At 37.9% G+C, this 16,495-nt stretch overlaps 1 protein-coding gene across 1 annotated transcript; it reads left to right on the top strand.

Moving 5' to 3' along the window:
- Positions 1-5,233: 5,233 nt before the first annotated feature.
- LOC580380 (FAST kinase domain-containing protein 4) lies at positions 5,234-15,660 on the top strand. Its single transcript, XM_780441.5, has 6 exons — positions 5,234-5,312; positions 8,774-10,102; positions 10,430-10,663; positions 11,635-11,674; positions 12,532-12,646; positions 13,774-15,660. Exons 2-6 carry the CDS (start codon positions 8,809-8,811, stop codon positions 13,858-13,860), a joined length of 1,770 nt encoding a protein of 589 aa, XP_785534.3. The 5' UTR covers positions 5,234-5,312; positions 8,774-8,808; the 3' UTR covers positions 13,861-15,660.
- Positions 15,661-16,495: the final 835 nt, after the last annotated feature.

Here is a 16,495-nt window from a genome sequence, read left to right as displayed (position 1 = left end):
TTTAGATATGCCAGCGTTGTGATCAAGTGGCCCTGATTGTACAGGGCTCCCTCGTCTCCGGTTCGCAAAGCACGTGACTGGTTTCAATTTCAAAACTTTCAGTGGGTCGGTTCAACGTAGGACGGTTAACTGGGGTGTAATCAGGGTAAAGGCATACATATCTTTAAGGAGGTAAAGTTGTTATTTGCTGACGACATCCCTACTCCTGGCTGACTCCTGGTCCCTACTGTATTCAGTTCACTTACAGGCCTAGTTTCAATTACAGGCCTATTAATACTATACATGATGAACATGAACACCAGGCAACGTCATTACATGCTGGGTTTAACGTCCGTTTATCCTGCCTTCTTATTCTCTCTACACAGTTAAGTTCAAGTCCATGTACATAATAGGCATATATAAATAGGAAGTTACAATGACGTAACAGTCGTTTGGGTTAAAATGTTATTCAAGCGAGTCTGTGTCCACATCAGCAGTAGACCGTAAGATGATGCACTGATTGCCGATGATATAATTATGATTGTGGAAACTCGCCCACACATGTGTTTGTTCTTGTAATGAAAAACAACATTTTTGTTTGTTTTTTGTCTTGTTTAATCTATTGAAAAGGTGAACATTGTATGTTAGTATACTAGAACGATAAGCCAAATTCAATGTACAAATTCATAGGCTTTCTATGGCTTGTCCACTTTCCCCCACAAAGAAAGTGAATTTCACAATTACATTAATTTTACCCTGGTAGACGCATGTAAAGGTTTTATTTGTCAATTATATTTTATTAAACTATAGAACACAGGTCTTTAATGGAAGTGTTTTCCAAGATTAACTTGGCTGGTACGCTTGCTCCACCATCTAGAAAATGTTTGAAATAATCCATTACAACTTGGATTTCACTATTAATAACTTCTAAAAAGTTAATCACTCTCTATACCTGTTAATGCATATTGACCTTTCAGATTGTGCTAGTATCACCATTCACCATAGACCTCAAGTGGTATACACTGAACGTATACATGATATGATGATTAGCTATATATCTATTGTGATAACTTGTTTATTTGCAATTGGCAAGAGATAAATATAGTCTTGTTTGTTTAGATCTCGGGTGGAGACATTTCCGCTGTGTGCAAGGGATACCCTAGCCTGTAATGGCGTCACACATTCCATTCACAACATGTGAAAAACAAAGGCGGGTGTGACGTCAAGTTATCATGTCACTGCCGTGAAGGAAATACATGTTAACCCACAAGCACATCATCATCATCAGAGAGAGAGAGAGAGAGAGAGAGAGAGAGAGAGGGGAGAGAGAGAGAGGGGAGGGGGGAGAGGGAGGCAAAGATAATGGGATATACCTTGAACTTTATCTTCCAGAAAAATGCACAGCCCAGTGAGGTATATAAGGCTGCGGGTAGCCAGAAGACCAGAAAAGTGTGGAAAAGAGCATAAAAGGCAGATACAAGCACTCTCTCTCTTTCAAACAGTTTTACCTGTCACCCCCCCCACACACACACGCACACACACACACACACACACACACACACACACACGCACGCACGCGCACACACACACACACACACACACACGCACACCACCCCCACCACCACCATGCTCCGCCATTTTCCATCGTATTTACGCGTGTATTACCCTCAATGGCTCTGGGTGCCTCGCCCCCCCCCCCCCCCCCACCCTCAATGACCTGGACCGCCCTCTGACAAACTTATCGTGCAAAATGGATTGCTGGAACTTTGATATAATCAAGCCATCAATCTTTTATCAACACAGATTTCATTTCATTTCATTGTATTAATTCATTTTGCACATGCCATGAAAAAAACACCATGCAAAATACCAAACAATAATAAACATTTCACAAAACCCGAAAGAATACAAACAAACATAGGCTACAAACAAACAAGTAATACACAAAAGGGTTTAATAATCAATGAATTAGCATGTGGATGGGGAAAAACGAAAGCAAAATGTGTTTGTCAGGGTTAATTCCCAGAATAATGATAATGTAATGGCACCCCAAAAACGAGTAATATTAGCATACGAATTAGGAGTTACATTTACTCGAAACAATTTTTTCTTCCTACTCACATCTCTGAGGTCATGATTCGACCATCATTTGGGGCAGCTACGGGAGTCCGGAGGCTTTGGAAACATTGGAGCATCGGAGCCCTCTTCCAATCAAATGGCAAAAAAAAAGTTAGGAAAGAAGAGAAATAGAAATAGAGAGGTGAACCCAAATAGATCTACTTATTGATTCGAATCCAAATAACAATTGTTGTGGTATGGAATGTGTATCCTAATTTAAATAAAAAGATCATAACGAAAAAGGTCATATTTTTCTTATTTTAATGATGAATGATGTAAGTCAGTTAACTCCTGAAGAGCTGTGTGAGATGTTAGCTATAATTTGTCAACTGAGGGGTCCGCTCGCTATTCATAAGGACCGATATTAATAAGGGCCACTATTCGTTAGGACTGCTATTCATAATCGAAGAGGAGGGTCGCTATTCATAATACAAAATCGGGGTCGCTGTTCATAAACATGAAAAAGGGCGGTATTCAGAATTGATATTGGGGGTCACTAACTCATACGGACCGATATTCATTCACCCTCTTCTCGCATTATGAACAGGGCCCCTACGAATAACGACCCCGATTTTGTATTATGAATAGCAACCCTCTTCTTCGATTATGAATAGCGGTCCTTATAAATATCGAGCGGACCCAGGGGGAGAGAGAGAGAGAGAGAGAGCAGTGACAGATATAATTATGTATATTAAGGGAGAGAGGGGGCATGATGGAGGGAGAAAGAGAGAGAGAAGACAAAAATGCAGACAAAATAGCATAATCTTCGAAATAGTTATATCATTTAACAACATTATGTAAGTCTCCAGTTAGAGAAGGCACTTTTGAAAATCATATATTGTTTACAGATCATGTCGATATAATGGTAACCAATGGATTGTCTAGCACGGGTACATCGAGATGTATGCATGGTAGGACGGGGGATATATTCATCTAGCTTTGTCAAGCAATCATAAATGCACAAACGATAGAACTCATACATTAAACAATTCGTCACTCATAATGTCGATGTCCAGTCACAATCATGTTCTACCCGGATGTCTATGGAAGCTTGGATCGCATCAATGCAGCAAAGCACGTTCGTTGCCCTGGTACCAGCTTCCTAAGGCACCAACGATGAAGCCATGGACCACGACATCATTGCCGAATTACCCATCGAGAGCCCACTGCGCTCCGTTTATTGTAACGATACAACGATTTGAGAGTGACAAGTAATAATACTATGAATGAAAGGGGAAAGCATCTGGGTATATAGCGCCTATCAATGGCGGATCCAGTGGCGGGGGGCCCGGGGGCCCGCCCCCCCCCCCCTGGAAAAAAAAAGAAAAAAGTTGGGCCCCCTCCCCTAAGAAATCCTGGATCCGCGCCTGGCGCCTATGGCCTATATACGATATAACCGTGTACGTCAGACAGGGTGGGGAGGGGGGGGGGGGGTACTAAAATATTACATGTATAGATACCAAAGGTTATCATGATTAAACGATTAAGAGATGAGTAATATGTTTTCATTTGAGATAGGATATTATCTCAAAGTTAACTTTAGTTTTCTTTATCAGTAGCTATTCTAGTGAGGCCCGGCTTGACCCCCCCCCCCCCCCCCCAGCGGCGGATCTAGCTTTTTGCCAATGGGACTGTCTGACCCAGTGGCGGATCCAAGATGTTCCAAAAAATAGCGCCGTTTTACGGTTTTACTTTTTTCTTCTTCTTTTTCCCTTCTTTTCCCTCCTTTCCCCCTTTTTTTCTCATTTGGCCGCCCAAGGGGGGTGTTTAAACCGCCAAACCCCTTAGATCCGCCCCCCCCCCACAACAAGAACAAAACATCTAAAACTGCTCCTGGTCGTCATGGCTTTATAGTTAAAGGCCAAGTACAGTCCTAAATCATTTGCTTTTGACAAATGCAGACAAAAAAGAGAAACTGAGCAAAGAAATGTGAGTAAAGTAGGATAACTAAAATGGAACTTATGCATTTATTTAAAAGCATTAACAACAGTATGGAACTTAGAAAACCACTACACAAAGTAACTGCTGATTTGGTTATCAGTTTGTAACGTCAGTGCCTCACTATTTATCAATTGCCTAATATTTTTATCCTATTAATTTCCCATTTTATCCCCCAAAATTTGATTTCCCCATGCCTTTGCCCAGGTTATATGATTTGTATCCTATTGTGTGCATGACATTTCACAAAACCTTTTGAGAACTTTGAAGAATTTATACTATTTTCTGAATATTGTATATTCATACTAATTGATTTTTTATATAGTTTATCAAAATTCAAATGTCGTCATGATTTAACTGAAAAAAATTACTCTATATTTAATATTGCATTCACACAAAACATATTGCTATGTAATACTATCAATATAATTTGAATGCTGGTGTGAGGAAATAAGATTTTTAGGGGGAAATTCATATTATCAATATAAAGAAAACAATTAGTGGATAGTGAGGCAATGACGGCACAGACTCATGAGTCAGTTGCAAATTTGTTTTGTGATTTTCGAAGTTTGTCATGCCATTACAAATTCATAAGTTTTTATTATATCCAATTTTGCTCAAACTTTTTTTCATTGGTTTAGTTGTCTGATTTTTCTGCTTATTTTTTTTAAGTGAGTTATTTTTGGAGTGGGCTTCCCCATCAACTCCCCTATGGCTATGCCAAAACACACGAACTTCTATGAAGAAAGTTTACAATTGGGCATGGCCCGCTGCCCCCCCCCCCCCCCGGATCCGCGCCTGAATTGGCCCTATACAGTTATTCAGGGTACTCAGTGGCGTATCACGAACTTGAGGACTCGTACCCCCTCCTCCAATTGAATGCCAATAGAGCAGAAATACCTTTTTGAAGAGAGAATCCTAAAAATAATTCATTGCCTGTAAGATTAACGGGATGTTTCAGCAAGTTCCAGCAAAATCTGGAATTTGCAACGATTGTCATGCAGGGTTACAAAACGTTTTTCTATATTCTGATTTATAATCAACCCTTCAGAATACCTTCGAGACAATTTATAATATTATTATATTATCATAATCATTATCATTATCATTAGGTCTATCCTATAATCATTATCATTGTCATTTATGATAATAATAATAATAATAATGAAATAACTCTTTGCAGATACCATCGTTCACCGCAGAAAATTGGGCTTGTCTACCTGAACATTCTGAATGAAGTCCATCCGCTCTGCGAGCGTGTCTTGCCTCTGTTTCAAGTAGGTCTATGTCAAAAACATTTATAATTTGATAAGCTATGATTATATAATGCGTACTAGCTAAGAATCAATTATTTAATTGTTTATTTAATATTTAACGGGGTCGCGGGAAGTGACCGGAATATGAAGCTTAGGATTGGCCATTTAAACTGTACACACGATGTGACCGGAAACACAAGAGGGAGCTCCGCCGCGGCGGAATGTATGCGGCTGCAGCACTGATCTCTACGGAAAAATCCGTAGAGATCAGTGGGCTGCAGTCCATACCATTGATTTACTGTTGTTACTGCAGCTGGGTGTTGGAACTCCCTTATTCATAACTTATAACAAGAGTTCGACAAAAACAACCGTTTGGTATGGGAAATTCTGTAATAAACCTGAGATTTCCAGCATTATATATTGTGATCCAAGTCCCCTCTCATTTCTCTAGGGCCTACACTACACAGCTAACTTTTAATTGCGTCTGCGTGCAGGGCAGGGGACTTCCTAGACCGAATTTTCCGTCTCTTTCGTTCGTTAGCCTCTTATTGGGGTAGGGTCGGCTCTCTCTTTAGAGACGGAAACCGTCTATACACATTCCCTTGATAACGCCACGGCCATTTCAGGTCGTAGCGTTTTGCCCCCAAAATCCCCCAAAATGTCATTTTACCTCGTGCATATCCACATGTATGGCCTAGGGTCTAGGCTATAATACATCGGTTCCACTTACCAACTTGACTGAAATAATCAGTTTAATAGTCCCTTTTTAGGAAATTATGGGTCAAAATCGAAATCCATTTTGAAAATCTTTTTCAACATGGATTTCGATTTTGACCCATAAATTCCTAAAAAGGGACTATTAAACTGATTATTTCAGTAAAGTTGGTAAGTGGAACTGATTTATTATAGCCTAGGCCTAATTTACAATATAACATGCACGAGGTAAAATGACATTTTGGGGGATTTTGGGGGCAAAACGCTACGACCTGAAATGGCCGTGGCGTTATCAAGGGAATGTGTATAGACGGTTTCCGTCTCTAAAGAGAGAGCCGGCCGACCCTACCCCAATAAGAGGCTAACGAACGAAAGAGACGGAAAATTCGGTCTAGGGACTTCCACCCACCTCCGTAACTCTTCCTTTTTGAGTACGTACCTCTTTACAGAGTATTATCGTACTATAGTCTACTGGGGTGTGTGCAGGTGGATCACTACACCGGGGTTTCCCCCTAGGCCTACTCTTATACGAATAGTGCAGTGGGTTCTAATCTTAACGTGCAAAGGGAGCGACCTTTTCTCTACACGGGGCCTCCATTTAACGTCCTATCCGCAAACGTGTGTGTACACTGTGAATGAGAAGGGACTTTGATAACGATAAGGCCAAATTTCCGTTTTTTCAACCTTCCCCCATAGTACATAGATCTAGACCACGTAGAACTTTAGCTTACAGCTAGATATCTACATTTATGATTTAGCGCATGCGCAAATCGTTCATCCGATCTTGGCAAATCGCAGCCTCATTTTATTTTTACAAAAATAAATTGGCTCTTCTTATTGGCTATCGCTTCATTACATTCACTCAATGCTATAAGATATTTGTGGGACGAGCAAGCTTGCGATTTTTTGTTTTTTTCAATACCAAAATTATGATATTTCAGTCAAACCCCATCTTCTGAATTTTTCGCTTGAGTTTGAGTCTCACCTAACTATTTTTAAAGTTTGAACAATTCTCATTTTCATCATATTTAAGGTATTTTATGTGTGTGTAATGCCGTGTGTTATGTGTGAAGTGCGTCACCTGTAGCTGTTTAAATGTCAAAATGTCAAAATCTCTGTGGTGTGACGTAATATTACGTATTGACATTGCCATTAAACTTAAGTTAAGTAGGCCCTCTCTCACTTAAATTCGAAGCCACCCAAGTGGATCGGCCAATGAGAGTGCTGAAACTCACTATACAGCGCTCAATCCGCAAAGTTCATCGCGCAGACTGTCAAAATCAGACGCGACGGTAACGCGTGCTGCACGTACAAAAATCCTTTAAAAAAATTTATTTGACAAAACAGAAGCCGACCAAAGGGTCTGCTCTGCAACTTTGGTTGCACGATCGTGCTACCAAACTTTTACTTTGGACTAAAATGTCATTTTACTGGTCAGGCTTCATAACCGATGCATTTATTCTCAACTCATTTATTCTTGAAAATTAGGCCTAGGCTATTATACATTGGTTCAACTTACCAGATTGACTGTATATCATGATGCGTTTAAAACTTTAAAGTGACTCAGTAACATTGTTGAAGGTTGATGAAAAACTGTGTAATTTTGTACATGTATGAAATATTACTTATATATTCCATCTACCGTACTAAACCCTCTAACATGCACAAAATCTTGAACAAATTCTCAAACCACAAAGTATTTATGGTTTCCTTTGAAGGCGTCACTGTGCTGTGTAACGTCCTCCAATACTAAATTCTCCCAATCAATTTTTGAATTTTCCTAACCAATTTTCCATGAAAATAAGACATAACACAGGCATTTAAATATCTTTAAACACTTAAATGTTTGGAATGTATAGAGCCAATTCATTGCTTTGTGTCGATTTTATTTTATATTCACCTAAAATGTAAATAAAAAAGTAATAATATAGTAGGGAGAATTCTGGAATCAATCAGATCAGTTACCCAATTATTTATCATGAATAATGGTCCATTTGCACTCAATCTTTCAGATTATCTTTAATTGTACATCAAACATTGAAGTCACTACCTTAGCGCCATTTACTCTCATCTGAACAATGTTACCAAGTCCCTCTAATGGTCTTTTTTCCTGATTTTCTTCGTCGAAATTGGACTCTGTGTTGAAATTCTTGTAGCCGTATTTCAAACTGTAACTGCGAAGGAAGGTGACGTCATCCATTAACAGTAACAGTTGAGAATATGGCTGCAAGAATTTCAACACAGATTTCAATTTTGACAAAGGAAAATCTGGAACAAAGACCCCTAAACGCTTCATACAGTCAATCTTGTAAGTGACTGGAACCAATGTATTAGTACTAGTAAAGGTGTCTGAACGATTTTTCAATTCTCCCTTTTGGATTTTTTTTCACCATTTATGGTTGGATAATTAAAAAAAATTGACTTCTCAGAAGAACACATTTCAAATTTCAAGGCTCACCGATGTTTTTATCAAAAGATACAACACTCCAAAATCTAGGCAATATTTATCCGAATGGATAAAAAAGTGGTACACGCCAGGTTATAATTTTTGCTCAACAGCTGCATAGCGCGATATGCAAAGCGTGGGGGGAAGGATGTCGAACTGGAATAGTGTGATAGGGGAACATTAAAATGTGGGAATGTACATGTACATGTAGTTCATGTGATAATAGTTTTGAGGGACATTTTCTCATACCCTTTATTGATGAACTTTGACCTACCTATTTACACATTAATATATCATTTACCCTGTCTTTATTATTTTACAGGTAATCATAAGCAAGGTCATCAAAACTTGTCAAACATGGCCTTGTCGATCCTGCGACATTTAGCTCCAGGGCTTCATCGAAACTTCAGGTGCTCCACAAAGCTCCTTCTCTCCTCGGGTCAAAGTTTGAACCATGAAAGACCTTTTACCTCTAGCAGAAAGGCACTTGCTGAGGATGCTGCTAGTTCCGAAAGCCTACCTCAATCGGAAAGAACTGTAGGTGCAGGACAGAGTTTGTTTCAGGAGCTTAGCTCTCTTGGATCAGTTGAAAATGCACTTGAAGCTATAAGCCAGAGGGAAATGTCTGGAAATGAAGCATCGATAGCTGTGAGAGCACTACGTCACATACAGAAGAATGATTCTGCTTCTCCTGGTTTTGTAACAGACAAGCGCTTTAGTAGTTTGGCAACATCTATCATAGGGGGAGTCAAGAATTTAAGCAATGAAAGCCTTACAAGTACTCTTGCAAATGCATTTCATGTCAACAGTAACAATGATGATTTCATTCTTGCTCTAGAAGGAGAATGCAGGAGAAGGTTACGACTTTTCCCCATTCGTTCAATTGCGACAATTGTTTGCAATGACCAGTTACTCTCAAAGAGAACAGAAACAAAAGCACTTGTGAATGAAGCAGCTCGTGTCCTTGAGCTACGCTGGAGGGAATTGCAGAATCCGCAGCTTGTACGACGTTTGTTGCCATCTGCAGCTCGAGTGTCGGAACCACTTCTAGAGCGTGTGGAAGACAAGACTTTGGAGATGCTCAGCCAGTTTAGTTTTCAGGAGATCACAGCCTTGATGAAGTCATTGGTAGCTACCAATACAAGATCACTACCTATATTGCGGGCAATCTCGTACCAGCTGCTAGAGCAGCGTTCGCAATGGGAGATTCCTGCCATGATGGACATAATGAGCGCAATGGGTAATTTAGGTTTCCACAATGCAGCACTCTTCAGTGAATTTGCAGTGCACATCCAGCAGAAACTTGATGAATGCTCCCTGAGCCTCTTATGTGACATTGCAAAGACATATGCTGTGCTGCGTATCCAGGCGTCCAACCTCCTGGATTCTATCCACACTGTTCTAGCTGGGGCATTAGATGAACTTACCATTCTAGACCTGAAGAGGCTCTTGTTTGCCTACAGTCAGTTTTCTTATCAACCACTGGGTGCAAGCACATTCTATGTTGAAGTTGGAAATAAATTAGACGCAAACTTTGATGATTATTCTGCGAAAGATCAGATAGACGTAGCCCACTCTTTGACGGTGCTGAAGCAAGTGCCTCAAAAGATTGTAACAAAGATTCTAAAGAATATTGAGGAGAGCCAAGAAGGTAAACCTTTTTTACACTGAAGAAATTTAATTTTGATACAAGATTTTGTTAAATTATTGTCCAGTTTGTAGTACCCCTCTGTGAAATTAAATTTGTGCCTTTCCACGTACCGGTAGATGGATCCACACCAGGGCACTGTGTATTGTGTAAAGAAAATTGATCTTCAATACGTGTACATCGATCGCAAGTCCTCCAATCAAACAATCAGATTTACAGATTTGCGATCAATTAAATCAATCATAACTCTTTCTAAGACAAGCCCCAGATCTAACAAAACAAAATTTTATTTACTCATTAGATTCTATTATTTTTCCTTTGACTGTGTAGCTCCTCTGTCAGCCACTCTGAAACTGAAGCTGCTGCAGATCAACGCATACTCCCAGTTGGATTTCCCTGACTATGAAGGCCCATACCTGACCTCTGACCTCAAATCCTTCCCAGCAAACCACAAAATCTACACTACAACATTGCACCGATCCTTGTTCAAAGTCTTACAAGCTTCCCTTGGAGATGACCTGACCATGGTGGAGAATGTCAAAAGTGATCTGGGTTACATCATAGGTAAAAATATGTATACTGTAAATCAGAAACTGACATGAAATTTATAACTGGTTCAGATTCAGAAGAGTTGACTGTGGAATTTGATTCACAACTGACACAACACTGAAGTTTTGCAATGGAAAAACATCTTTTTCTGCAAAAGGGCTGTCTTTTACAGGTCTCCCAAGTTTCATATTGCAAATTTTTTTTTTTTTACAGTAAATATAGGCATTATAGATAGCTGTGTTGTGTTAATACTGAATACGGTACTGACTTCCATCATGCCAGTGGATGGTGATACAACTCATCCCTAATTTTTTCAACTCATACAATGTCTGAAACTTTAGATTCACTTAATAGTCAATTGTAAAAAAATTACTTAGAATTGCTATTTTGAAATGTATTCATTGTTAATTAGTATTGAATTAAAAGCGGGTCTTGGATTTCCAGCAATTTCTATTTCTATTCTGGGTGAGCAATACAGGCATCGATATCCAGAAGAAAGTTGTATTGACCTTGACATCAACAATTAAACTACAAAACATGGAAGTTAGCGTGGATACGTCTGGAGAGGACATTTTGCTGACCAGACCATACAGATAACTAAAATAAGCAAAAAGATTTTGCCAGAAGCACTTTAGTAGTTGATTACTGAATTCTCTTCAACCTACAGACATTGATAATAGAGTCGTCCGGTTCCCATAGGCGATGACTTTAATAATTGATATGCTATTTTAGTCTTTGAAAACAAGGTGCATAATTTTTACCCCATCCCCAATCAGTTCATGCCTGTGCATAATGCACTTAATTTCAATACAGGTATTGAACAGGCATGAATAATTTCAAAAGATTGGTACTAAGCAGTAAAGACAAACATGTTGCATACCCCACCATTTTGATATTGTGCCTAAGGATATATCGGTATATTAATCTGCAAATTCTAGACCTGATAATTAAATTATATTGTTTCATGTTGTATGTTGTCTTTGCAGATGCAGAAATTTCCAGCAAATTGAAAGGAAATGGTAAAAAGTAAGTAAAGATTTTCCTAAGATATATCTTCTTGGCATTTTATTTTCTGAAAGAACTGAGAAAGAAGACAATATGAGAGAACAGAGTTCATGTAACTCTGAGTCTGGTTTTTGTTTGTTTGTTTGTTGTTGTTGTGGTTTTTTTTTCGGGGTTGGGGGTGGGGGGTTCCATGATTACTAAAACCCTACACTCTGCTTGTTTGATGTCTCCACCCTTTCATTCATGCATTTTGCAACATTTTGAGATTTCAGAGAGGTTTAGTTGACTGTTTGTTTACCTCAACCACTCATGAACATTCCTGAATAAGTTTGCTAATAAACTTTTATGGCAAAAAAATTATGAGGTTATCATTATCAGTATCATTATTTTATTTGGCAAAGACTAATCAATATAGCAATGAATATAAAACAACACTAAAGTTACTGATTTTAGTACTTACAGTTGGTCTAAAGGTGGCAGTCAGCAGTAGGTAATTCCATTCAAGTCATAGATTATCTCTTGCAATGTATTTTCTGGTTCACAGGCTGCAGTATTTTTATAATGCATGACAACATTTAGTGTTATGAGAATTTATTGCAACCTGATGTGAATATGGTATGGCTTTAAAATTCAATAACTGTTTGCATTTTGGGCAAAATCTAATAATGTCTACTGAGAGCCAGAAGGATCAAACTAATATCACTATAAAACATAATCTTAGCAGCCTTCTGACACCCTATGGTGTAAAGGCAAAGAGATTAGCAGATAACGGCTTTCAGCTTGTAAGTAAAACACATTGTAAGAAATAAACACATATCTTTCATTCCTAAGGGTTGAAAAACTTGAAATGTTGTATTTCATATTTTTACCTTTTATAGATTGGCCATCATGACCTTTGGCCCTCCTTCATACCTTTACTCTACATCACAGTTAGTAGGACGTCTAGAAATGATGCTCAGCCACCTTGAATTAACTGGATATCAAGTATTGCAGGTAGGGTGCATTTAAAAAAATAGTTGGTTAAATCAGTCTCTGCAGCCAAATTTGAAAGTGAGCATCTGAGCAGGGATAAAACCATTTAATTGTATTTTACCACTTGGGGCACAAGCTTTTGTTTAGTTTCCTGCATGACAGCTTGACTAGCTGTCAGGGAGTAGAATCATGTTGTAAACTTACAAATTATGCCAGCTGCCACCAGTTTGCCTGACATAGCAAAAGCTCTTGAGGTAGCTTGTAACCTTTTGTCTCTAGTGTAAGTACTAGTTTTATTTATTCAGCCCATTAATTCTACAGTGGCATATTTTAAAGGTACTATGTCCCTTTTGCAGTAAACCTCAAATTATGTAGAACTTTGCAGGAATTATGAATATGTCATGTATGTCCTATCTGTGAAATTTAAACGTTAGTAGTGTCCTAATATTCAAATTATGCAAGGAAACTTGTTAACTTGCCAGACTTCACTGTCAGACACTATTGAGTGACTGACTGGCTTTTTTCTTCTTTGGTAATAACATACATACAATGAGCTGTAAAGGGTACATGAGCATTTGTCTACATCAATAACCCACTTCTTGTAATGACCAAAATTCAGCTGATTGAATCTTTGTGCAGCATAAAATGTATGATCATTAGGTACAATGGTCTGACAATCAAGACTATTACTTATTGGCTCTATAGCTCCCAAGTCGATTTGACAACTAATAGTCGTTATTTTCCCACTTGAAGACATTTTCAAGCCCCACCTTTTTTAGGGAAGTTCTTAATTAGTATTAACTTTCAAATGGCGTTGGAATTTAACCTTTTCATTTTTTTGGCCTGCAAATGGGACATAGTACCTTTAAGATGCAAAGCAAAAATGATGAAAAAACATAAAAAGTGCTGATATTTTGTCTTGAAACCGTCAGGGAAGTTTTGTATTCATAACACATGAAAACACATTTCTTAGCTATTCAAATTTCATGATCATATTTTTTTTAATGTTATGTGCTACCTCTAACCGATTGAAACAATATTAAGACATTCCATTTAATGTTCAAAGTTACTTATGGAATGATGTGAATATCATGAATTTGGAGCTTCATACAAACATTAATGATATTCTTTTTTTGTTGATTGTGCAGATTCCTTACCAGGATTGGTACCCTCTTCGCACACCAGTTCAGCAAGTCAATTACCTGAAAGACAAGCTCATAGGAATACTGGAATGAAGGAGACAATCTCAAAGAAATGCTTGAATGAAAGAAGAGACAATGTCAGACAATTTAAACTTGACAATTAATATAATGGGCAAATCCAAGGTAATAAGTCACTTGGTTTATCATACATCAACAAGGATGGGACTTACATACATGTAAGTTGGACTTGAAATATTTGGTCAGTTTACATCCTATTTGGTCTGATCTAAGGTCTAGTACACTCACTTGTCAACCCTATTCAATGATTAGATATACCAAAATCTTAGATGTGGTTGGTAAGGTGAGGTATGGGACGAAATGGCTTGGATTTGCCCTAATAAAAATGTACATTTCATTTCAAGCCGATTTGGTAAATCAACTAGTATTCCTTCCCCCTCTTCTGCAGGATTTGGTGTCAAAAGATGCTTTCTTTCAAAGCTACAATGTATGAAGTCACTAAATTGTAGGTTGGAATTATTGTTTTGACACATTACAGGGCATGCAGATTCTGCTTCCCTCCCCTTTAGCACTGTAAAGGTTAATTGAATTTATTTACTTCACATGCTCCAATGTATACAGAAAACAAAAAAAAATACAATTAAATGGAGGATATTACATCTGGACAAAATATTATATAAATAGCAGTAGTTTGGTTATATTATTGACGATGGAGCAAATTTGACAGTTTGAACATTATTGAAGGTAAGATTATTTCTATGTGACATGTGAAAATTATGATCGTATTGAAAAGCGTGGGTAAATATAAAAAAATATATAAACCTAAGAAATGAAAATTGGCTTCAAGTGTATTTTACATGTAACTATGCATTAGTTTGTACCTTCAGAGGCAAGAGAGTTGTTGTGGTATAGTGGTTTATTCACTTGACTTTCAATTGAGTTTGTTTAGGATTCAAATCCTGGCCCGAATAAATGATATTTTGGAAGGCACTAATCTATATATTCCCCTTAGCCCCAATGGAAATGTGTATTCCTGCTCGATGTGCCTGAGCACAACAGATTTTTGGCTGCTCAGTTATAATCCTTTTGAATTGCCAAGAGCATTTCTGCAGGACAGACATATTGGCTCATATTGCTGTTGTTTTTAATGGTAGTGGGTTTTACAGATACAAAAACAATTCCATGTTTGATGCTGCTTATAAGTATCGGCTTGCATGGTGATGTAGATATACATTAGGCTTGGGTTTGCACCATGTGAGAGACAGAGAGGAGGAGGATTGGGGAGTCCTGAAAAGGAAAGATTACTGAGAGTCCTTTTCAGGACTCCCCAGTCCTCCCCCTCTCTCACATGGTGCAACTGCAAGCCTACTGTATAATTCCATGTTTGTATATTCAGAAGATATAGTCTACCCTCTTCACTCTCAAGAGAAAGTCATGGGAATCTATAATGGTAAACATATCCTAATGTACATGTATGTCTTTTTTAGGTTCTTACCAATTGTTTGATGATACTCCCTAACATTTGACATGATGACAGAAAATCATTTTTAAGTATGATGACCAAGAAACCAAAGTGTTTTTTGTATAGAATTGTTATGGGAGCTTTCAAGCTGTTTTTGTAATACAGTGTATCTGAAAGCAGATAGAAAGCATCATTGTTAGCAATTTTTCTTAAATCAACCAACCAAAAAGTAGTTTGCATACAAAATTAATGTGTTTTTACCTTTATTTGAGAATAGAATTACATGTATGTTCAATTTAACTGCAAAAGAAAGTAAACCATTAAATGCATGTCAGAGTTCCATTGAAATGAAATGTATTTTAGAGTTGTGTAATTTTATGCAATAAAAGAACATAAGAATGCTGTGCAATATAGTCCTTGCTTTGTTTGATAGAATAAGTCATGTTTTAATGCTACTTAGTTAAGTTAATGAAATTACACTTTTACTGCTTTCCAAAATAGTTTACCACAAGTTATAATCAATGTATTTTTGAATATTTTGGAAAAATAGTTTGGGTGGAGAGCTCATATCCTAAGCTAGACCCCGGAGGGGGGGGGGGGGGGAGGAAAAAACAACTCATTTTCCACAATTTTGGGGTGTTACAAACACGGGAAAATTTGTATTTTGGAAATTTAAAAAAAACAGACCCATTTTTATTAAAAGTGGGACTCATGTTCAGGTTTTTTTTGGAAAAAGTTACCCATTAGAGCAGCACACACCCGTATGTCCTAAAATGTGAGTACCCCCTGGCCCCCCGGGAAGCTAGAGCTTTAAGTCTAGTGGCAAATCATCTTCAGACAAGCATAACAATGAAACAAGTTGGCAAAGTAATTATGAAAATGGGATCTAACCACTCAGAAAATATATCGGTATGAAGAGAAAAAAGAAAATATGAACATGTACGGGGGAGGGTTATTTTGGGGTTTGGGCATACATGTAAAAAAGGTTAACCAACATATTAGGGGGGCTATGGGGCAAAAACCCTGAAATGAATCTGAACAGAAATATACAGAAACTAGTGAATTCATTTTTGTAAAAACAAAAAAATTATAACAATAGTAATTAGTTAACCTTGACATTGCTTTTATGAATATATACTGTCTTGAAAACTGATCAAACAGTTTGATAGGACATTCGATCACGTGATCAATTTCAATACTTCTATGTGCTGTATGGACTGTCCCTGATCGTCCTACTAAATGTCATTG

The sequence above is a fragment of the Strongylocentrotus purpuratus genome, unplaced genomic scaffold, assembly GCF_000002235.5.
Source record: "Strongylocentrotus purpuratus isolate Spur 01 unplaced genomic scaffold, Spur_5.0 spur5_scaffold_6, whole genome shotgun sequence".
NCBI lineage: Eukaryota > Metazoa > Echinodermata > Echinoidea > Camarodonta > Strongylocentrotidae > Strongylocentrotus > Strongylocentrotus purpuratus.
Note: the sequence above shows the minus strand (reverse complement) of the source record. Positions and strands in the feature narration are given on the sequence as shown.

Excerpts from the sequence above, each read along its gene's own strand:
- LOC580380 (XM_780441.5), top strand. The coding sequence starts at position 8,809 with ATGGCCTTGTCGATCCTGCGACATTTAGCTCCAGGGCTTCATCGAAAC. Across the intron at positions 10,103-10,429 it reads TATTGAGGAGAGCCAAGAAG|CTCCTCTGTCAGCCACTCTG; the intron begins GTAAACCTTTTT and ends TTGACTGTGTAG. Across the intron at positions 12,647-13,773 it reads CTGGATATCAAGTATTGCAG|ATTCCTTACCAGGATTGGTA; the intron begins GTAGGGTGCATT and ends TTGATTGTGCAG.